At 35.2% G+C, this 23,797-nt stretch overlaps 1 protein-coding gene across 1 annotated transcript; it reads left to right on the forward strand.

Annotated features, from left to right (window-relative positions):
• The first annotated feature begins 5,988 nt into the window (after positions 1–5,988).
• Positions 5,989–22,520, forward strand: LOC150105547 (uncharacterized). The gene is made up of 5 exons (XM_090394885.1): positions 5,989–6,217; positions 9,048–9,268; positions 20,171–20,330; positions 20,677–20,790; positions 21,811–22,520. The coding sequence occupies exons 1-5, from the start codon at positions 6,130–6,132 to the stop codon at positions 22,098–22,100; spliced, it is 873 nt and encodes a 290-aa protein (XP_090251011.1). The 5' UTR covers positions 5,989–6,129; the 3' UTR covers positions 22,101–22,520.
• Positions 22,521–23,797: the final 1,277 nt, after the last annotated feature.

The raw sequence follows: 23,797 nt of genomic DNA on the forward strand, positions 1-23,797 counted from the left end.
CAACTACAAAATAATCAACAACAGAATGTGTAAAAACAGTTTAAATAGAACAGACGAAATAAGACATAACCAGATTTTAAAAAATAAATAAATAAGCTAAAGCCTTTTTATTCCTTTATAGGGAGTAGGCGAGGCCTTTTAACCCTATGTAACTTTTGGAGGCTGAGTTGGCAGTTCAATCTCCACCAGTTGCCAATCAGAAATAGCTGGCCCATGTCTATCACTAATTAGAGGCAACCACCGATGAAGAGACCGGAAAACAAATACTGCCATCTTTTGGTACCTAACTCTAACAGGATATGTTACTGTCTGAAATAATGTGGGTTCTACGGTCGAATTTCTTGAATATACAGAACGAAGAATCCGAGTTTAATGGAGAAAAAACCCGCCTGCCGTGCCAGAGATCGACTAACTAGAGAACCGGTCGAAGATAGGCTTCAGATTAAAAACATCATATTCTCTCATCCATCTTAGAATATTTGGGAGGAGGAGGATGTTTAGAGAGCGAATGTAAGTTTAAAAAGTAAAAACAAATGTTTAAACACAGCGACGCCTGTACACGGCCTAACGATGTTATATTTCTCACTTTATAAGATTTCTAAATGATTCTAACTTCGTTTCTAAAATTGAAACTCTTAATAACCTTTTACATTTCACAATTTAAAAAAAGAAAGAACAATGTTTCTTCATATTACAAATATGACAAAAATAAAATTTCTGTACAAAATAAAATTCAGCATTATCTTTAATGAAGTAACCAATCAATGAGAACGGATCGTAAAACTAAAAGATATAAGAAGTCAAGTTACTTAATAGCGAACAGTATTAGGTCATCATTATGATGCTTTGGCAGTTAAACTGTGTTAAAAGGATGTCAATGCAATGCTCATTTCAGGATTAAATTCATTTTTATTTAAGACACTCGTTTCATAAACACATGTAATTACGCATAATGCAATAATTAAGAATCATACAACTAAATTTTAGCGAGCAAACTATTCAGAGAAAATACTATTTGGTATACAAAATGTGACTCTATATTATTTATTATAATGTTTATAATTTAACGGTTCTGCTCGGTGGTGGTGTGTGGGTGGAAGGCCAACGTTGAGATGGACGGTCTTTCGCCCAAGATTGAGTGGCCTAGGGATCGTCCGAATTTTTAAAGACGGCTTTACCTTAACATATGGCAGTGCTGTAGCCAATGAAGTTCTAACTGAGGAGGCTCGGCTATTGCTGTTACCCTCTTGCCATGATCAGAGCTTTAATAGCTCAATAACACCTTATCCCTACACCGTTCTCTACAGATAACGGGGAAGATGAAAAGCATTCTTGCTTCGCCCCTTTAAGCCAGTCCTTATAAGGACTATGTTTTTAATTGGAAATTATCAGTGGCATTCTGTCCTGAGATCTGTTAATCAAGGTGTACAAACGGCGAGGAAGTTATTTAAGTTGCCAGGAATAACTTAGAAATAACCGTGTAATTCGAAGTAATTAAAAATTCCGTAAATAGAATGAAGTAAATTTCATTGTGATTTTTTGAATAATTAGATTTCACCCAGTATGTAGTAATCACATTGTTAACACTAATAAACATTCCTGTTATTCTCAGAAATAACCAAAAATTTGAATTAGCACTATTTTAGGCCTTTTTTTAATGCACATGGGGAATTCATTGACACACAATAGGCTTTGCAATTACGCAATAATCAGGAAAAAAATACTTCGATTTCAAATGTAATTCGAGAGAAAGGCAGAACATTCAATAAGCATGGTTCTATGGAATTCGTATTTGGCAAGTCTTAGCCTTTACTTAAGCTAACGATGGGTAGCCTGTTAGAAATCATGCTTTTAAGTAGGTTATACCTAAACTTTCCTTTTAACCTACTCTCCTTCGGAAAACGGAAAGTTTCGTTGATATAAAAGAATGCATCCATTTATAAATAAAAAAATCAAGACGATGTCTTTATATAAATTGCATTTTCTAGAACATGATATTCCATTCTCTGCACTGTTAAGCTTAGCACAGCAGTGTGTATTATTTTTTGTAGTTGTTGTTGGAAGTCCAAAAGTTGCCAAAAAGTCTTTATTAAGGCACAGATTTGGAGACAATAAAGATTACATACCAAAATGTAATCCTTCAGATAAAAATATGAAGGATTGCAACTTAAAATTACAAAGAAACAAAAACAGAGCAAGAGTTTTATTGCTATAGAAACATTTTGAATCATGTATAATTCATGATTCATGCTGTATTCTGTAAGTTCTAATACATGATGTTTCTTAATTTTTCAGTGGAATTTGTTTAATTTACAAAGAACAATTTCTGAGTGATGAGTGTAATGCTAAATTTTAACCAAATAATATGAAATAAAAATAATAGAAAGTTAAAAAATATTTTTATACTTAAGGCATTTCCATCCATAGCTCTAGGGAACCCAAAGAGAGACCATTGTAGAAGTTCGATTCTAGTCAAAGACTAGAGGAACTTTTTCCTGATGAATGAAATCGAAATGCCAGTATTAAACGGCAATACACTAAATTAGTTTCGTGAAAAAATGTAAAACATTTTTTCACGAAATAAAATAAATAAACGTGAATAAAATAAATAAACTGCAAAACAGTTAATGACCACAATGACATGCGCACTTGTGCTCATTCCATTGTGATCCATTGTTAGTCTTTTAAAAAAACACTGACAATGGAATGCGCACTTGTGCTAAGTAGACACTTGATGGTGGCATCTACTCAGCAGTTTTTTTTTTAATTCGCTGTATCTCCTGATGACGTGAAACAGTTTTTTTCACGAAATTAGTTAAGTGGCTGACTAAAGATTTTTCATTACAAAGTTATTATGTGGTTTATCTGCATACCACAGATGCTTTTGTTATGGAACTTTTCTACGCATTTTTATGACCGGTTTGAGAGTTAGTCGAACTCTGTCAGGGGTGAGTCCATTTTTCCTCCAAGAAACTCAGGCTTTTTCATCCCCTAAACTCTAGAAAATCGCCTACAAAACACACTATTTCAGATCATAATAATATAGTGTTAGGATTAGAGACCACGAGATGGCGGGAGTTGTCTATTGTACTCTCTTCTCCAAGTGTGAATTAAAATCATTAATAGTCTTTGGCCGGCTATTCTAAGATTGGCGAAGGGTGGAAGCTAGCTGCCCATTAGTCTTCAAAAGTTGGCGAGAGCTAAATGGCCTCATTTGGGAAATAAAAATATGTTAACGATTTTTTTTTGTTGTTGTTGTTAAATTTATTATGAAATATCTCTTTACATATACAAAAATTTGAAAAAGAATTAAACGACTTAATTAATTAGTGTTATTTTCAATTTAATTTTTATTTATTTTATTTATTTATTGCGTGCGGTTGTCTTAACTAAGAACTTGCTATTCGGTTTAGGTAACTTCAGTCAGTCGACCAAGGAGTGTCGACTACTGGAATCTATATTCAAACTCTATATGCAAATCTTCAATTGCGTTTAAAGCGTCATTCAGGTGAAGCTGAAAGAACTAATTTCAATCTGATATATTGTTGGGGGGGGGGAATTAAACCTTTTGTTGTTCTTTTCAATAATGCATGAAGAGCATACAACTGTATTCCTCTATACGCTTTGCCACTGGTTCTCCGTATTTTGTCATTAGTTACGTCTCAGATCCGTTTAGGAAAATACTAAATTCATTCCGTCACTGCTATGGTGGTAAATCGAGGGATAAAAAAAATAACGTCTAAAATCCTAGAAATTACTCAAATATTAAACCTAGACTCACTGTGTTGATATAGGTTTAATATTTGTTATCAAACTGTGTTATCAAAATCCTACTTTAGTTTGTGTTCTTTTTTTTTTTAAAACCCCTATGATCCCATCCATAAGCTAACACGCATCTACTTCCCGTTCTTTCTTAAAAAAAATGTTTTGTTTTTGAATTCTGTCGCTGATGTAGATTTTGTTTTACAATAATAAAAACTATTCGATTGTTATGGTTACTATAGGAATGAAGCGTTACTTTTATCATGGACAAATATCATCTGCTATCTCTTCGTAAAACACTGTTTCTTATCTAACCTTTATGGTGTGGATATTACCGCATAAATTCGGATACTATGGGCAAACATAGTATATGACATGCGTGGCAGAATCGAGGAGTATTTCCACAAATAAAAAGTAAGATGTTTCTTAAGAATGAGTGGGGTCCTTCACAGTGCTGTCCAATGGATAAAGCGACAGCCGGTTGGTTAGAAAAATACATGGTTTTCTCAATGCTGACGTGAATAGCATCTCTTGAGAACAAAATGGCATTATTAACCTGATATGAATTGGCAGAGCTCATACAGAAGTGGGAGGAAGGTTTTCTTTTCGCAGGTAACTTAGATTTTTCACCGTTAAATAGAGCAAACCTATGTGAAAACATGAAGTGAAGTCAAGCAACGAATATTATGAGAGAAGATCATAGCGTGGCCATTACAAGTGGCCTGAATGCAGCCTGTTTGCTAGGAGTCTGAGAAATAGGTTAGATTTGAATCTGATTTCGGACTGAAACGTGATCTAGGAGGATGATAAAAATCGGAAATCTGGATTATAGAAACCCAAGATATGGAGGTGTATAAAAGTTACTTTTATACACCTCCAAGTATAAAAGTTACTTAGTACTACAAATCAGCAATCCTCTTTCATCCAAATTTTATATTTACACTCCCCCCCCACACACACACAGGAGGTCACAAAATCTGTAATATAACAGTGCTGATTGTGTGGGCAAATGGTTTAGAAAAAAGAAAGAATTTATCTATTGACAAGTTTCTCGAAAGGCTGGGGATTGTATTCATTTGGGAAAAATATGACGTAGATGGCCTGAATTCTTCTATTCTAAAGAAGAGAGCTAGATGGGGAGAGACGGAAGAAGGTGTGTTTGATTCGATGTCACATGTCTAGGCCAGGATAAGCTAGAAGTGCAAGTCAACACAAGAAGGAGAAACCAATCATGACAGGTAATCATAACATTATCAAATAATAAGAGGGAGTGAAGTAGGAAATCAAGTAGGAACCGTCTTCTAAGCAATAAGACAGGGCTGTGTCTCCGATTACAAACCAATCTTAAGTAGTGATAATCACCTTTTCCGCTCCCCAAAAACTTTTATAGGTGGCTCTCACATTTATACACGACGGCTTTCTATGCAGTTGTTAGCGCCCCCCCCCAGTGCTTTCATTGGCTTCACCAAGTTCTATCCAATCATCATATTTCGAGGGGGGGGTCACGGCAACTATCCCACTGTTTCTAAAGGAAAATTCACCATATTTGCTAATCATCACTGAAATGATGTAATTCTTTTAACTTTGATCGTGACGTACTATGATTCCAAGGAAATTCTTTGAAATGATGTTATTCGGAGGGTATGAACGTTATCAGGAAAATTAATTTCCAGAATTGCACTCTATTCATGTTGGTGTGCTTTAGTTTCATTTGATAGTCGATATGATATTTGTATTCCACAAATAAATATATGTAATACAGTTCCTTACGTGATCAACAGATGGCGCTGTGAGCGTTTTAATATATAACGTTGAATTAATTATCTTTAAGTGTTGCGATACATTCTAACTCTAAATATCTGATTTTAATATCATATTATTCTCATTTTCATTCTCATTCTCACTTACGAAATGTTCCAACAGAAATTTATTCATTAGAATAATAAGAAGGCAGTATATATCCAAAGGGTAAATAAGCAAAAACACGAACTGTTTTTAGAGTTAGCCTTAAATGTTCCAGAATTGATGGAACATTAAAATATCCAGTAAATCGATGAACATATTCGCGCTTGAGTAAAGGTTGATCTCATCCGTGCTGTAATTTTCCTAATAAAACCCAATTTTTTTCACAGGCCTCAACAATTTTATCATCCACTTTATCTCTGTCTGTTGTTGCAACTGCGCTACACTACGTACTGGATTTAGTGTAGTTGCAACTGAGTGCGATTAGATTCAGTTCGAAAATAAGGGTGAAGTCCAGGTGATATTTCTATTTTATTCACAGCACTCAATAAGAGAAGTGTTTGCGTGTTTTTTTTGTGATTTTTATAATCGACTAATTCCACTATTTTTGTGAAGGATTTTATTATGGCATCGGTCGTCAGATGGACTTCCTTTCTGTGTTTTTCCTTTGTAATTCTGTGCTACAGGTGTGAATGTAGCAGATACAATGAAAGTAAGTAAAATTGTTTTACATCATCTCTATGGAAATCAATTGAAATTGAAAGCAATGCTCTGTAAATTTTTGTCTTAAGAGGAACTCAGGTTCTAACACTGTGGTAAAATGACGTTGAGTGTAGAATAATTCTATTCTTCTAACAATGAACAGATCAAAAATATTATTATTTTAACTGGATTCTCTTTTTCCAGTTTTGGAGATTTAGTTTCGCTGGTTAGGATGAGAGCTACAAGACTAATATATCTGTTAATTGTATATATTCTGCAACGTACCTGTTTCGAAGAAAGAGGAGGAGGGGAAACGTTTCTGGGAAGAACGTCCTGTCATTTCCGTACCAGATAATATAACTCATCCGGATTTTAATCTATCTAGGATTCGAACACAAGAATTGAAAATATCGTATCATTCTTTGAAATTGCACTAAGAAGGCGCTCCCAGTTTAATAAGACAAAGATTTCAATAAATAGGATAAAAAATCGTTTTCATTCATTTTTGAACTTCAGTGATGCAAAGAAGATAGAATGAGAATTTAAAACTATAGGAAAATAGGAGCAGTGAAATTACGAAGGTCATTGCACTTGATACTGCTATAATCTTAAATCCCTGCTAGAAACAGAATGGCATAGACATCAACCACATTATTAAATATTAGCTTATGGAAAGAGGTTTCGAGAAGGGGAAAAAAATCGACACTTAATAAAACTTACGTAACTCAGAGGAAGTATTGTTAGCGTTATGTTATTATATAGAAGCTTTACGAATGCACTGAATCAGGCAGTGGCGGCTCGTGGCTTGAAATCATGGGAGTGCTGCAACTTTCGAAATATACATACACACTGTAAGTACAGTGTATACGTGTTTCGATAAAATATCAAAATTATGGTAAAAATTAAAAATAAAAAAATTAAACATGAAAAAATATTGTTTATTATCGATAAAATTATACAGTTTGGTATAATTCAAAATTACTTAAAAATAAAATCGTTATCATAAACCCCAATAATGTTCTAAAATAAAAACTATAACAAATGTTAGGTCTTTAATTGTAATGTCCAAATATTTAAAGAGACGGAGTAAACACGATAAGCACTACGAACACTTTACTACTGGCGCAAACTGTATATAAACAACAGTGGAACTGCGCGACGGACAGTGCCGCATTACACTAATAGCTCGTATCTCAGTATGACGTGCATATGTTTGTGCGCGTAGCAATATGACACTGTGGTACACCCAGTACTGCTAGCGTCTTTCGCCCTCCTAAGTGCTACAAGATGGATTTTTATTGTTTTTTTATACAAAATAAGAGAATTGTATAGGATTGTTGATGATAAATTAAATATTACAAGCAAATATAAATTAATTAATAAATATATTTATATATCGAGAAAAATTGGGGGTGCCGAAGTTCCGCAGTGCCTACGCACGAGTCGCTCCTGGAATCAGGATTATCAGTGATTGTGGTATCACAAACGAACAACTTGTGTTAGATAGTTTGTGACAGCAAGTACGTTTGCTGACACGTAGATCAGCAGAATATTTCTAGTAGAATATTAGTCGCATCACATTTTAAAAGAGAAAAGTTGAAACTTTACTCGGTAAATTAAATTCTGCAGAAAGGAAGTTAAGATTGAAATGTGATAATTTACAACAAAGCTATTAAAATTATCTTCCCCTTAACCCTGGTGAACGGTCCTCTCTGGCACCGTAAAGTCGAAAGAATAGCAAAAATTATTTTCTCATAATTGTATTTATCTTATTTTCATATTTTATTTTTCGTGCAATAAAAAAAGACTGATATTTTGCTAGAAATCTGATTATTCTTCTGCATTATTCTTGGTGTGTCTATTATTTGTCGAAGTAGGGAGGAATTGGTATGTTGCTAACCATTTCCTGATTTTTTTTTCTCACGAAACCCCGCGAGAGTGATAGGGAGAACGTTGTAAGTCATGCAATTCAAAAATCGTATTCCAGCATGACCTGATCCGAATAGCAGCACTCAATTCTTCAAGCATATTTCTACTGACACAATCCTTAGTCCATAACTCAAAAACAGTATCGACGATGTCGTTTAGTTAGAAAAAAGTCTGGGGTCAAATATCCATCTAGGACTAGAAGAAACAAATTATGGATTTTGACTCCTTAACACGTTCATTGCCAATCACGCGATATCGCGCAATGCGAGTTCTCACCGAACGGCCGATCACGCGTTATCGCGTTGACGTCGCTAACTAAATAAAAAAATAAAAAAAATTTGGCCACCACACGAAATTCCAATTTTCAGCTTGGCAATGAAAGTGTTAAAACAGGAAAACCAGCCGGAAGTACACAAGCAGTTAACTGACATAAATACACTGGCCTTATAGCCTTAGATGCAACTCTACCCTTACTTCTTTATCTCGGACATCACAATCTCTTCTAACAGAGCAAGCATTTTGAGTTTAATGCCCATCTTTGGAAGAGCACGGAGGTTAAGTTAACTGGCAAGCCCATAAGAATTTCGTTATCTACACACAAGTTAACTTCAGCAATTGTTGGTAAAGTAAACTTGAGTTGACTGCCATAGTATCAACAAAATACAATCCCCCAGTAAAAACTATTTTACCTTTGGAGTCTTAATTTTAAAATGCAAAAAAAAATTGTCTTTGTTAATTAGAGCTAGCAATAATTTATATTTATCCTAATATTTATAGGCCTTAAATTCGTGTTTGTGATTCCAACACAATTCTACAATACGCTGAATATCACAGAATAATATTACTTCTGTGTTTAAAAAATATAATTTATTAATTAGTAATATTCGTTTTGTTTTCTTTTCAATATTCAGTATATATTGAAGACAGTTGTAACCGTGGAGTTTTCCCACCAATAATCTACAACTTCGGATATATTGGAAAAAACTCAACAGCCATAATAAAACCTCGGCGTTCATTTGGATATTCAGGTGGTTTAAACTGCTCCATTATTCTTAATCCTCCTTGGAATTATGGGATGGTTGTCGCCATTAGAAAAATCGATTTTGACTCGCATTGTCAAGACAAGTTAACAGTAAGTTTATAAACGCGTTTATTTATTTTGAATGAAGCATAACTATTGCGATATCATTCCATTTAGTACGTAGAATATCCTAGGTATAAGTAACGTACAATGGTATCACAATATATTTAAAAATATTGTAGATATATATTAAATTTTAAAATAAAATTTTTCATTTATATTTTAACTCAATAAAATAATATAAAATAATATTATATAATTAATGCGCTGTTTATTTAAAATGATAAGAAATTATTAAGATATTTGAATAATAATAATAAAATTTCATAATACACTCTTTTATTGCTAACATTTTAAAAATATAATCATACCTTTTGCCCATTACAATGCAGAGCAGATGAGATTGGTTTGTTGGAGATTCAAGACAAGCCAAAAGTCCTTTTTAGGACTTCCAGGGTAACAAATGGCAATGCTGTAGCCAATGAAGTTTTAACTGAGGCTCGGCTATTGCCGTTACCCAGCCATGACTAGAGCTTTTTAACTCAATAACACTCCATCCACACAGATGATCTTTATTCAGATGACGGGATAAAGAGTCAAGGACTCAGTCCATCGCCCAATTCTTTTAAGAACAATGCAGAATAACAGGAAAATCGACCGTGAGATTCGGTGATTAATACCCTTGGAGGGTAATGGATAGCAATGCTGTAGCCAATGAAGTTCTAACTGAGGCTTGGCTATTGCTATTACCCTCCTGCCATGATCAGAGCTTTAATAGCTAAATAACACCTTATCGCTACACTGTCCTATACAGATAACGGGGAATATGAAAAACATTCTTGATTCGCTCCTTTAAACCATTTCTTATAAGGATAATGCAGAAGGGAGCCAGGAGAAGGCGCGGATGAATCAGTCGACCGGAAAATGCGGTGATTGATTTATTCAATCCAATACCCTTGGAGGGTAATGCTGTAGCCAATGAAGTTCTAACTGAGACTTGGCTATTGCTATTACCCTCCTGCCATGATCACAGCTTTAATAGCTCAATAACATTTTATACATATACTGTCCTCTACAGATAACTGGGAAGATGAAAAGCATTCTTGCTTCGCACCTTTAAGCCAGTCCTTTTAAGGACTACATTGCAGAAGAGTGGTATGAACTTGATATAATTAATCGACCGTGAGATGCGGTGATTAATACCCTTGGATGGTAATGGATGGCAATGCTGTAGCCAATGAAGTTCTAACTGAGGCTCGGCTACTGCTGTTATTCTCCTGTCCTCTACAGATAACGGGGAAGATGAAAAGCATTCTTGCTTCGCCCCTTTAAGCCAGTCCTTATAAGGACTATAAGGACAATGCAGAAAAGAAATTGAAGCAAAAGCAAGCCAAAAGTCCTTTTTAGGACTTCCAAGGTAACAAATGGCAATGCTGTAGCCAATGAAGTTTTAACTGAGCCTCGACTATTGCCGTTACCCAGCCATGACTAGAGCTTTTTAGCTCAATAATACTCCATCCACACAGATTTTCGTCATTCAGATGGCGGGATAAAGAGTCAAGGACTCAGTCCATCGCCCAGTTCTTTTAAGAACAATGCAGTAAAGTTCGCAGAGGAGATAGCGAAAAATTAGAAGTCTTTTTTAGGACATTTGGGGTAACAAATGGCAATGCTGTAGCCAATGAAGTTTTAACTGAGGCTCGGCTATTGCCGTTACCCAGCCATGACTAGAGCATTTAGCTCAATAGCACCAAGATTTCTACAAAATCTACACAGATTTTCTACATTCAGATGACGGGATGAAGAGTCAACTCAGTCCATCGCCCAGTTCTTTTAAGAACAATGCAGAAAGAATCTACCGTGAGATGCGGTGATTAATACCCTTGGAGGGAAATGGATGGCAATGCTGTAGCCAATGAAGTTCTAACTGAGGCTTGACTATTGCTGTTACCCTCCTGCCATGATCAGAGCTTTAATAGCTCAATAAAACTTTATTCCTACACTGTCCTCTACAGATAACGCGGAAGATGAAAAGCATTCTTGCTTCGCCCCTTTAAGCTAGTCCTTATATCCTTATATATACAATGCAGAATAGTGATTTGATTCGCGCATTGTTGCGAATAGTCATAAACGTATCCTGTAAAATACTTTATTTTATGTTCTTCAAGTGACTCGATTCTTAACTTTCGTTTTTGTAAAAAGTAGTAGCTGTTCAACAAGTAAGTAGATTATTTAAATTATTTTAAGTCTTGATACAGTCGACGTAATCCAAAAGTTGGACAAAAATCTAGTACTCAATCTGCTTCAAAAACCATTAAAAAAATCTAAAGTCGTGTGGCCAAGTTATTTAAACGTATATTCAGTGTAGTGAAGATGAATGACATGGGAGCAGAAGGGAAAACAGATGGGCTTGGTGTTCGCCACCTAAAGAATTCCAAGAATTACATGCGCGAAAAAAATAAACAAAAAAACGCAGAATTTTTTTTTTCACGCAGAAATGTTAAAATGGAAGATGACAATCCTAATACAGATACTTCAAATACTGTTAAAGAGAAGGTGCCTTCAATCATCCTACGAGACAAAAGCAAATGGACGTCGCTTATGTCAATTATGAAGGATCTATATATTGCCTACTCATGGGCAAAAATGTAGAAGAGGACATAAAGATTCAGCCTGCGAAAGAAACAAAGTAATGGACAACCTCAACGTACATACCACACATTCTTCCTCAGTTCTAAAAAATAAACCTAAAGATAGTAGCGAAAGGAGTTACTGAGGATATAACCATTGAAGAGATAGCGAAGGATATCAGCTATCACGGTTTGCCTCCAGTCAAAGTGGTCAGAATGTTTAGAGCTGACAAGAGACTGATGCCACTAGTCATGGTGGAAATTACCAACTCACACAAAAATATTTATGAATTAACATCGATCTGTTGGATCAGGATAACGCCTGAACCATTAAGAAGAAGAATATCAGCAAGGTGGTGCCACAGACGTAGAGCAGAATACAGGTGTTTGAAATGTGAAGAAAACCACGCTAGTAACATCGATTCGAAGCCTAGAATCATACCAGACAGATGTGCCAACTGCAAAAGGCTCTCATTCCTGTAAAAGGATGTAGCTTCTATCCTAAAAACAGAGTGATAGTGAGAAATAATCAGACTTCCTCTCAACCTCACACGCAATTAAAGGAAGCTGAATTACTCCCAGACTCTAACAATATCAAAAATCAAGAAGATACATATCAGTTGAAGAAAAATGCAGCACGTCCCAAGAAAACAACATGCCAGGATCAAACACATCCTAACGTGATTGTTGTTATTACTGCTGCCTCTCTAGCTACCTTCAAGATTTCAGTGAATCAAGCCCATCGCTAACCTCTACCAAAACTATTCTTCAAGAAACACTCTATCCTGACCGCACTTAATGATTAAAAATAAATTTCTTCCAAACTCCCTTTTAATTGTCGCTTGGACCCTTCGACCACAAATTTAGAGATTACAGGCATTGAAGTGTATACCAACACAGCTGGTAAGCTCAAAATCTATGCTGCTTTCAACTCACCAACCCAAACTTTACTGTTGGCTGATTTATACGCCATTCTAACCATCAGGGAATCAATCATCATCGCTGGGGATCTGAACTCTAAACATCCAGCTAAGAATAGCAACACAACCAATAAAACTTCAGATCCCACAGGTCGCATACTATATAAACACAGGGTCAAACTGCATTGTTGTGGCTGGTCCCACTGAGTCTACTCATCACGGTCCTCTTGGAAACTCAGACGTTTTAGATATTGCTATCCTACAGAACGTCAAATACCGACACCAGTTACAAACATTGAATGAGCTATCCTCGGATCACAGCCCTATGTTACTCAAATTAGGCAATCAAGAATAATTATTTCCCACTCACTCACTCCTTCATAGCTTGGGAAAGATTATCAAAAGTATTCCCCGAATACATTGGTCCAGTAAGGACTATTCCATTTGGTCTAGAATGGATTAAAGCGTTTCCAGTTAAGAATAAAATCACAGGAATTACATAACAGCAAACAAACAGGGCAATCAGCTGTTAAATAAGCCACAAAAAAGATTAATAATTAAAAACATATGATTAACAGCAGTTAGAATCTTCTGTTAAATGTGATTAAATCTTCAACTAAAAGTTTAAATTTGGTCAAAATATAGAATTATAGAATAAAGCACAGTAAAAATATCCATTATCGAATGAGATAATGTCATATTTGTGAATCAATGAACATATTTGTGAGAAAAAGCATATATTACAAATAATAATAAAAATAAATGAACTTAATTGTTCAATTCAGGCAGAAGATGAACTTGACTTCTTCAAGGTCAGACCAGGACCCCTTTTCTCTTTCATAGTCTAATTCTTTAAGCTATAATTTCAACAAGAAATCTGATCGTTAAAGCATGACTACGGTCTAGAACAGTAACTCCAATAAACAAAGCGCTCATTCATTGAAGAATAACGGGGAGCTGTTCAAGGTGAATTAGCTGATCTCATATGGAAGTTGGAGGATTTTCCTACAGGATTTTCATTCCGCAATCAGGCCAAGAATACACCCACCAGGCTGCACGATTGGCCGGAAACAAACAGGTGGAGTCATCTTACTATGAGGACTGTTCTCATGGGCATTACCTGTACCCTCTCGTCCCCCACTGAATGGCCTGTTGTTACCTGGAGATTGTTTCCAACCAGGTATTGCCCTGCGTGGTGACAGTGTGATCCGACGAGCTCAGACCCTTCTAATAAAATAGCACCCACTGTTCGAAAGCCCACATATGGTTCGAACAGCATATCCAAGCATTCCAAGTGTCCCCTTGGCCAGTTAATTCTCCTGATTTCAATACTAAAACAATATGTTTAGTTGTTATGTTCAGTTAAATGATAATATATTCAATTATAGCAACATGTTCAATTAAATGGATAGCATTTCGGTGCTCTAATCCAACTGGGATTCTCATCCCACCGTTAACACGGATGCTTGTGAAATATAGTTGCATAGAATATGCATTTCATTGTTCAGTGTCAGACCACCCGTCTGCTTACTGGAGGTATGAAGTGCCTTAAAAAGTTCCATATAAGTCTCTAATTCATTACATTTATGGAAGCTTTCTTGTTAATTTTTATAGATGTCCAAATTTTCGTGAAAGAAATTTTAATAAAAATAACGCACGCAAAATATTTACAATTTTTTATTTCTTAAAAATATAAAATAATGTGTTAAGCAAGTTACACCTGAATATTTATTCATTATGTAAATGTATTTTAAACATTCTCGATCAAATTGCTAACTACACATATCAAATACGAATATCTGTTCATAGAAAGACAACAGGATAGACACACATAGGATACCGCGCATAATTCTTTAAAAAATTAAATAATTCTAAAATTTTTAATATAATACATTTAAACAATTTATATTTATAATTTTTGAAAGAAAAATGTAGACTTTTTTTTATTAATCTATAATTGAACAAAAAAAAAGGTGGAGACACAAATAGTTATTTAAGATACTGTATATTAATATAAATCTTCGAAACAGACTACGATTAGATTATATCCCCGTGTGGTGGCTGGGATAGGAATAGCTCCACTGCAGCCCACGCATGTCGTAAGAGGCGACTAAAATACACGCAAAGTTTCGAGAGTTTCGCTCTCTCGGGTTTCTTCCGGAATTTTGCTCGTGGGGGAGGGGTTGCCTGACAGAGCATTTTGCGTCTCTGGGGAGGGCGTGGCCCGTGAGGGGCCTTGTCGGTCGATGCTTTTACCTGGAATATGAGCGGTTCCGCTTAGTGGAGAAGCCCGTCACTGAGTGGAACCAATGCTGAGTTGGACAGTCTTTCGGCTACTTATAGGAAGTGGTCCGGGGATCGTCTTAATTTTTAGAGGTCGCTTTACTTATTAATTCCACTGCAGCCCATGCATATCGTACAAGGCAACCAAAATGGGTACCCATGGAGGGTAATGGATGGCAATGCTGTGGTCAATGAAGTTTTAACTGAGGCTTGGTTATTACTATTACCCTCCTGCCATGATCAGAGCTTATATAGCTCAATAATAATACTCCATTCATTGATTTTCTCAATCAGATGACGGGATAAAGAGCGAAGGATTCAGTCCATCTACCCCCTCCCCCCCAAAAAAACTACCATTATTATTATTATTATTTGACACCTTCAGGAATTCCAAGGCCTCATCGAGGGATGGCACCAGGTCTACAACTCCGTCTCCACCATTCATTCACAACTGCACCAACGCCATCTACCGCCACTGGTATTTCCACAGACAATCACAAACATCCATGCCCACTGCGGGATTCGAACCCGAAGCCCTTTGGCTGGAGAGCGGATACGCTATCCAACCAGGCCGAACTATTTGGTGGTAGATCATCGATTTCATCTACGGGATTTTACATTTGGGTTCTAGGGGACAGCTTTTCACACTTTAAGTTTTGATAATTGATAGACATAGAAATGGACAAACTGATAGACGAGACAAAATTTGAGGACGTTTATCGGGAATTTATCCGCTTGGGTGAGGTGCCTAGTAGTAGGTAGCAGGGAAAAGTAAACCTCTATGACACGTTTCCTCCCACAATTGTCACAGACGACAGTCTGGAAAACGTGACGACATTGGAAATCGGTCTGCGAAGCTCGGGGCAGTCACTAGACCCTGAGGATGCGGCAATATCCCAAAACAATGCCCACCATATATTGGATGCAGCTGACACAGAGGAAGAATTCCAAACCGTTAAAACTAAAAAAAGGAAAATTTCCGTTACTAGAGAATCACCGAAGACAGTATTAATACAAATGATATTAATACAAACCCAAAAGAAAGAATCCCCCCCCCAGTCATCCTAAGGGATGAAAACCATTGGAGTGAAGTGACAACTGAAAACCATCAGTTGTCCCTTCACTCCGAACTCTCGAAATATCATTTACGAAAGCCACCAACACAGAAGGAGGAATTCGCATCCAACCTAACACTTCACTGATTACAGACAGCTAACCAAATTACTGGATAATAAAGTTGTGCTCAGAGGGGTAACAGAATTAATTACAACAGAAGTACAAGCAGATCTCCAAAACAAAGGCTTCAGACCTACAAAAGTCAGCCGTATGCGTAGAGCTGATAAAACCCCATATCCTCTAATATTGGTAGAGATTAGCAAATATCAAAAACACATATACGATCTTCAAACTATTTGTGATTTAGTCATAAAGACTGAATCGCTAAAACATAAACAAACAACAACCACAATGTCATCGCTGTCAAAAGTTTGACCACTCTTAACGCTGCTGCAAAGCAGATTACCGATGTGCTAAAACAAACGAATGCCAAAAACCCGCACCTAACCAACAAAGTGTGCAAATTGCGGCGGCCCACACCCCTCAAACTATGGGAGCTGCATAGCATTTCCTCAAAACCAAAAGACACAACTCCAAACCAGCAAACCTATACAAGAACGCACATCCTCCCATCAAACTACAGTCTCCACAACGGACGGAAGGATGTATGCTGAAGTAACAAGACCAACCTACCTAAAACACCCAAAGCCACAACCAAACCAGTCACAGCAAACCAACAAACCTATCCTACAGAACATAACAATCCACATAGGAGAAATGCTTGCTGAACTCCTGCAAACCAACCCAACTCAAGAAGCCAAGAATATCATCTTAAGACACACACAATCACTGCTTGTTGAAATCCTTAATGGATAAGGCTAATAGAAAACCTAAATCATTACAGATTGTCAGCTGGAACGCGAACGGAACATCCAACAAGATACAGGAACTACAGGAGTTTGCAGCAGAAACCCAACCAGACATCATCCTTATAAATGAATCACACCTTCGTACAAGTGACAAGGTCAGAATCAACAATCGTAGCACTTACCGTACAGACAGATCCTATTCAAGAGAAGGAGGCACCGCCATCTTTCTCAAAAGAAACATAAAGCATAATACAATAGCCGAACCCCAATCAGAGCACACGGAAACCACAGGAATAGAAGCACATATGAAAAACACAAGCAGTATCAGGATATTCGCAGCCTACAACCCCCAAAATAAAAAACTCCTAGATTCAGATCTGGATGAAATACTAAACACAAGTAGAGCAGTAATCGTAGCTGGCGACTTTAATGCCAAACATTACACATAAACAGCAGAAACTCAAATATCAAATTCAGACTACTGAATTCATATACCACTACAATAAACATGACAATAATAAGACCCACAGAACCCGCACACTACGGAGCAACCTGCCGTCCAGTTGTACTTGATATAGCAATACTAAAAGACATTGCGCACAGCTGTCAAATACAAGCAGTTAACAACTTAAGTTCTGATCACAACCCATCATATTACAATTAGGCGCCATACAAGATCTAACGGAAAACACCACCAACTTTATAAACTGGAAACAACTACTCTCGGCTTTCCAAGATAACATTGGCCCAGTTCCACATATAACATCTACTGAAGATATAGAAAAGGCAGTGAAAACCTTTGAAAAGCAAATACTAACAGCAATATCACAGGTAACTAATATAACCAAGTGTGCACCACCAAATAAACCCAGAAGACATAAAACGTCTTATCCGTGAGAAAAACAGATTAAGAAGACACTATCTCAGAACAGCGGATCCCGCAGATAAGCAGGCAGTTAACAGAGCAACAAACCGGGTTCGGTATGCTCTAAAGGACCACCGAAACCAACTTTTGGAATAGCAAAATACATCACCTAAACACAGAGAATCAGTCATTATGAAGAATGATCAGATCACTTTGTTCGAAGCTTTACACACTTCCTCCAATCCAAGATGAATATGGAGTGCCTACAATGATGACGAAAATGCAGAAGGATTTGCAGACAGTTTAGAAAGACAATGCAGTCCCAATTATACCGATATAAACTTCATAAGAAAATTCCACACACAAGTGCGTAAAAATTACTCAAATCGCCTCATTTTATTCCAACAACAAATCAGTGTCAACAACAGAAATATATGAGATCATAGGAAAACTAAACAACAAAAAAGGCTCCAGGTCCGGATGGAATAACGAATAAGGCGCTCAAGCTACTCTCCCGTGAAGGGGTTTATGCATCTGGTAGCTATCACTAATGCCATCCTTCGGCTAAATTATTTTCCAGAGGGATGAAAGCTCCCTAATTCCAAAATCTGTAAAAAATACACAATTTCCTCAAAATTATAGACCGATCAGCCTTCTATCATGTGTAGGCAAGATAGCCGAACGCGCTATACTCGCACGGATTCAAGAGGCAACAGATATCAACCATTTCCTACATGACAAGTAATTCGGCTTTAGGAACTATCACTCCACAACGCTTCAAATTTACAGAGTCTTTGAATACATCACACAAGAGTTTGAATAGCACCAACATTCTGGCGCAGTCTTCTTGGACATAACACAAGCATTTGATAGAATATGGCATTGTGGTGTAATTTTTAATTAATCTACACTAAGTTGGAATCCCATTACCACTAGTTCTACTTATCAAACCATATCTGAATAACAGAAAATTTAAAATAAAACTCAATCAGATCCACAGAGAGGAGAGTCACGGCTGGAGTCCCTCAAGGCTCTCTGCTGTGCCCTCTACTCTTCTCCATATACATAGCAGGATCTTCCCAAGTTGTCCCCATCCATCACCGCTCTCTATGCCGATGACGCAATTATCATAGCCAGATCCCTCAGTCCACATCTAGCCTCAAACAAGCTGCAGAGAGCAGTCCACGAATTAGAGAATTGGTACAAAAATGGCGTATTGCAATCAACCCAGGAAAAAGCTCTGCAGTACTTTTCACCAGATGTTAAGCAGAACCGAACTCAAGCATACAAATGTTTGGAAAAGTCATCCCTTGGCACAACTCTACCAAGTACCAAGGAGTTCATCTGGATAAACGCCTAAATTTCAAGACACATAAACGGTATCTTCACTAAAGCAAGAGAAACTATTACACAGCTATATCCACTTGTGAATAGGAACAGCTTCCTAAACATAAACTTCTCCTCTACAAATCAGTGACAAGACCTCAGATAACTTACGCCTCACCAACTTGGGGACACATGTCTAAACAGAACATCCACAGATTACAAACGATCCAGAAAATGCCCAAGAATGGCATTTAATGCCCCTTGGTTCATCAGAAACCTCCAGTTACACCAAGAAGCCAACCTTCCAGATATCAAGACCTACATGGCAGAAAAATTCTTCACAATCCAAGATAATCACCCAAATCAACTAATTCAACAGGCAGTGAACTAACTACAAACCCTCAGATCGTTTCAAATATAAAAAACCGAAATCCGCCATCGCAAGAGAAAGCTAATATAGCTTTCGATGCTCACAATGAGAGCTTAAATTACCCACAATAATCCCCTCATACACAAGCTAAAATCAGATGAAGAGATGAAGAGTCAAGGACTCGGTCCATCTCCCAAAGAAGTTCCAAGTTCCACTGCGATTATATCAGTTATAATTGATTGGTTACTCGTTCTTTCGAGGAATTATCAAATATTCTGCTCTTAAAAATTTGAATGATGAATGATATAAAATAGTGGAAATTAAAATATAGGAATATATTTTTACAATATTCTTAGAAAAAAAATTCAAATTTCAGAAATTTGACTAATGCTAATGAATTTTTTATGATTCTCCTAAAATGATTTCGAATACTACATTTTGCAATATTATTTGAATTAGAAAGTGAATCTTGGTTTGTTTATCATTATTTTTGCTTTCTTGTGTGGCATACACAATAAATACCACTATGTACAAATCGCACCATATCGTACCATTTAGCGAATATATACTTATGTTTAAATTTTAACAGTGTAATATATTTGAGGTTTTTATTCTATGCCCTTTTATTCCATAGATGTTAAATCCCTTTCGAGTTTCTTTATGCGGGTACATTAGTTATTCTGATGAAGTACGATCATTTGCTTCCTCCGGTAGCTTCAAATTCATATATCAAGCACGATCGGGTTCTAGTAGACACGAAGGATTTGTTCTTATTGCTACAGCTTATCAATACCGTAAGTAATTTTGATAATTTTTATTGGTCTTAAAAATACTAATGATTTTTAATAAGGATAAGCAAATATGGACTGATGTCTTAGCACACTACCGTTTTCTAACAGCTACAGTTTACATAAAACTTTGAAAAAAAAAATGAAAAAAAAATCACTTATTTTTTTTTAATGTGAATCTCACCCACCAGATGAAGCAACATTTGGCTGTGGCGATGACACTTCGAAACACCGTAACTTACTTTATAACTCTGTATTACGGTATATTATTATTTTTTTTTTTTTAAATTAAAAGTTTACCTAAATAAAAGTTGTGTGATTTATAGTTGTATTTCTTGATCTCGTTATTCAGAAACAGCCTGTCTTACTAAAGACAGATTTCGGTGTATGAATGGAAGATGTATTTGGAGTGAGCTAATATGTGACGGCCACAATAACTGCGGAGACAATTCTGACGAGGACTGCGGTAAGTAGTATTTCAATATCAAGGATTTCTTTTAGTTCACACGAAAAATATATTCTAACCTAATAAAAATTAATCATATTTTGTATGTATGGACATGCTTGATTATTAAAAATAAAATTAATTAAATTTTAATTTAAAATTTAATTTTAATTTAATGTGATGTAATTTTAATTTAATGTGATGTAATTTTAATTTAATGTGATGTAATTTTAATTTAATTATAATTTTAAATTTAAACGTGCTTAATAATTTTAAATTTAAGTTTATTTAATAATTTTAGTGGAGTTAAAAATTCAATTATAAGTTATTTTTAATTTCTTTTTCAAAGTTTTACATTATTTTTATTTAATTTTAAATTCATTTTTATTTATTTTTAAATGTATCTGATTACATAAAGTAAATCAAAAGCGAAAATAAAGAAAATAAAGAAAAAAAATTATTCATAAATGAGATTTTTTTTTTTTAATTTGTAGGTAAAGCACCTATTGTGAATGTTCATGGAGGAAAAACACAAAAAATCTTATTTTGTTTTTAATTAGAAATACGCTTTTATTCTATTTAATTATTAAATTATATAATTATATCTAATATATGATACGATACGATATACGATTAAATATTTAAAGAGTTCGGAAAAATATATGTTTTTCTATAGGCTTTTCTCATCACGATTGTTAAAATAAAGCAATAACGCTGTAAAAGTAACTGACTGTAGTTTAAGAGATATATCCAACAATGCTTCCAAAATGACAATAGTTTGGACAATAGAAGTTCAATACAATACATTTTTATTCTTAACAACATTTAACAATGAAGCACTTTTATCCATAAAAAAACTATCCTTTCCATCGTGCAAAATTGAGCTAAATAACGGAAATATACTTTCTTCAAATATCTAGTACATAACATATTTATAGAAGTTTTTTTTTTTTCAAATTAAAAATACGTAGCAGACATTTTTAGGATTGCATTTATGAACATGTTTTCTTAATCAGACTTTTTTTTTTAATTATTTCACAGGATTAACAGGCGGACAAATTTTCGGTGTGGTGATTGGCGTAATTATCTTCACAATACTTATCATCGTAGCGGGATATTATTGTAGAAGACGTCGTCAAGTTAAAGTAACAGAGACTACGATCTTAGCCAATTCTACTGGTTCGTATCAGCCACCATCTGCTCCATATCAAACCTCATCTGGCCAGTATCAAACATTGCCAAATCCAAATCACTTACATGGAGAATATAACCCAGCATACCAGGATCCTCACGGATATGGAGTTCCGCCACCTGCATATTCCAAAGACTAAGAACTACATAAGCTATCTGTTCTATTTCTTTTAGTGAAGAAAATCCAGTTCCTCGAGTGTTCTTTGTCTAAATAACTGAAGTCGATCAAAAACGTAATTTCGATGTAACAATGTGCTAGATAATTAACGATTGTTTCTTGATGCTCCAACAGTGAACACGATACTTGACTAGCGAGCCTATTATGGAGTTACAATAATATAAATCTACGCCCTACTTTTCCATAATAATAATGTTTGTTCCATGAGATTTAACAATGGATTCATGAGAGTCCAACTGAATTTACTTCAGCACGTTAAGATTCATCTCCAATGTATCGAATACGTTCAAAGGAGTTGTAGTGGACAATACTTTTATATTTTTGTGAATACTAAACTACATATGTAACTTATTCTTTTTACATTAAATAGATTATTTGCTTAGCTGTTTTGTGTTTTTATTTTCTTTAAACTTTGTTTATACTCCTTTGGTTTACCAGTTTAACACAAATGATTCATGAATATTAGATTTCTTATATGAGTTGACCACTTTATTCTTAGCTTTGTTCAAAGCTTAAGAATAAAGAAACAAAAATAGTGGCTGTATCCCGATGAAGGAGAGCATTTTGTTTATCCTTTCTTTCAAACGAACAAGAAATTTCAATGAAGTTAATATTTATAGGCAACAATGAAATTATTTGTTGTTTGTATTGTACTACATATAACAATGCATCCGATGAATTTATTGATGCATTTTTTTCGAAGGTGATATAACGTGATGCAAGTGTACTGCACATAATAATCAAGTATGATGAATAGAAAAGTTTAATCTACTTTATTAATATAATTCTAGTCTTTCACATAACATTAATAATAATAAACATTATATTAAGATGCATAGAACAACTAACGTAAGTTATTCGCTTTCATTATCATAGCACTCCATTATCATTACCAAACTAAACTGAACTGATAATATCACGATAGTAACAATGATTCAGACAAACAATTACATTTACTGTTATCAATATAATGCAATTAGTATTGAGTCATCATTCAAAATAAAAATTACATACTGACTTCATATTTTTTTTTAATTTCAAAGTATTTTGCGATGTATATGCAATTAGTTGCAAAAAATCTTTTGACATTTATTACAAAATAAGTAACACTTATTCCATTTTCTGGGTCTTGTATTTTGTATGTATATAATACATACTTTTTTTTTGTCTGAAGTAATTTTAAGGGAATGTTTGTATTTGTGATCAATACTACAATTTGTCGGGCGATATTTTTGTGTTTAAAGCGTGGTTCCCTAATAGGTATCGTTCCAATTTTTAAAAACTTAACAAAATGTTAAGTTTTTTGATAATTAAAATTAGTACTTTTTATGAACACAATTGTGATTTAAATATGTTAGTGGGGTGCACAGTAAGTCATGTGACATCAAAGGATAATTAGAAAACATATGGGGGAGAAAATATATGATTTGGGGGATTAAAAATTCATATAAGTTCACTGAGACGTGTCTCAACAAGATTCATAATCACAAAAAAAATTCTTTCCAAGAAGTATTTTACAATATACATCCACAAACAAGCAACCTATGAGATATGAGTGAGAAAGAGAAGAAAATATTTATTTTAATTTTTATATTTACTTTTATTTTAAATTGTCCTTATCCTTATAAGGACTGGCTTAAAGGGGCGAAGCAAGAATGC

This window comes from Typopeltis vanoorti, chromosome 6, assembly GCF_054136105.1.
Source record: "Typopeltis vanoorti isolate ZY-2024b chromosome 6, IOZ_Tvanoo_1.0, whole genome shotgun sequence".
Classification (NCBI taxonomy): domain Eukaryota; kingdom Metazoa; phylum Arthropoda; class Arachnida; order Uropygi; family Thelyphonidae; genus Typopeltis; species Typopeltis vanoorti.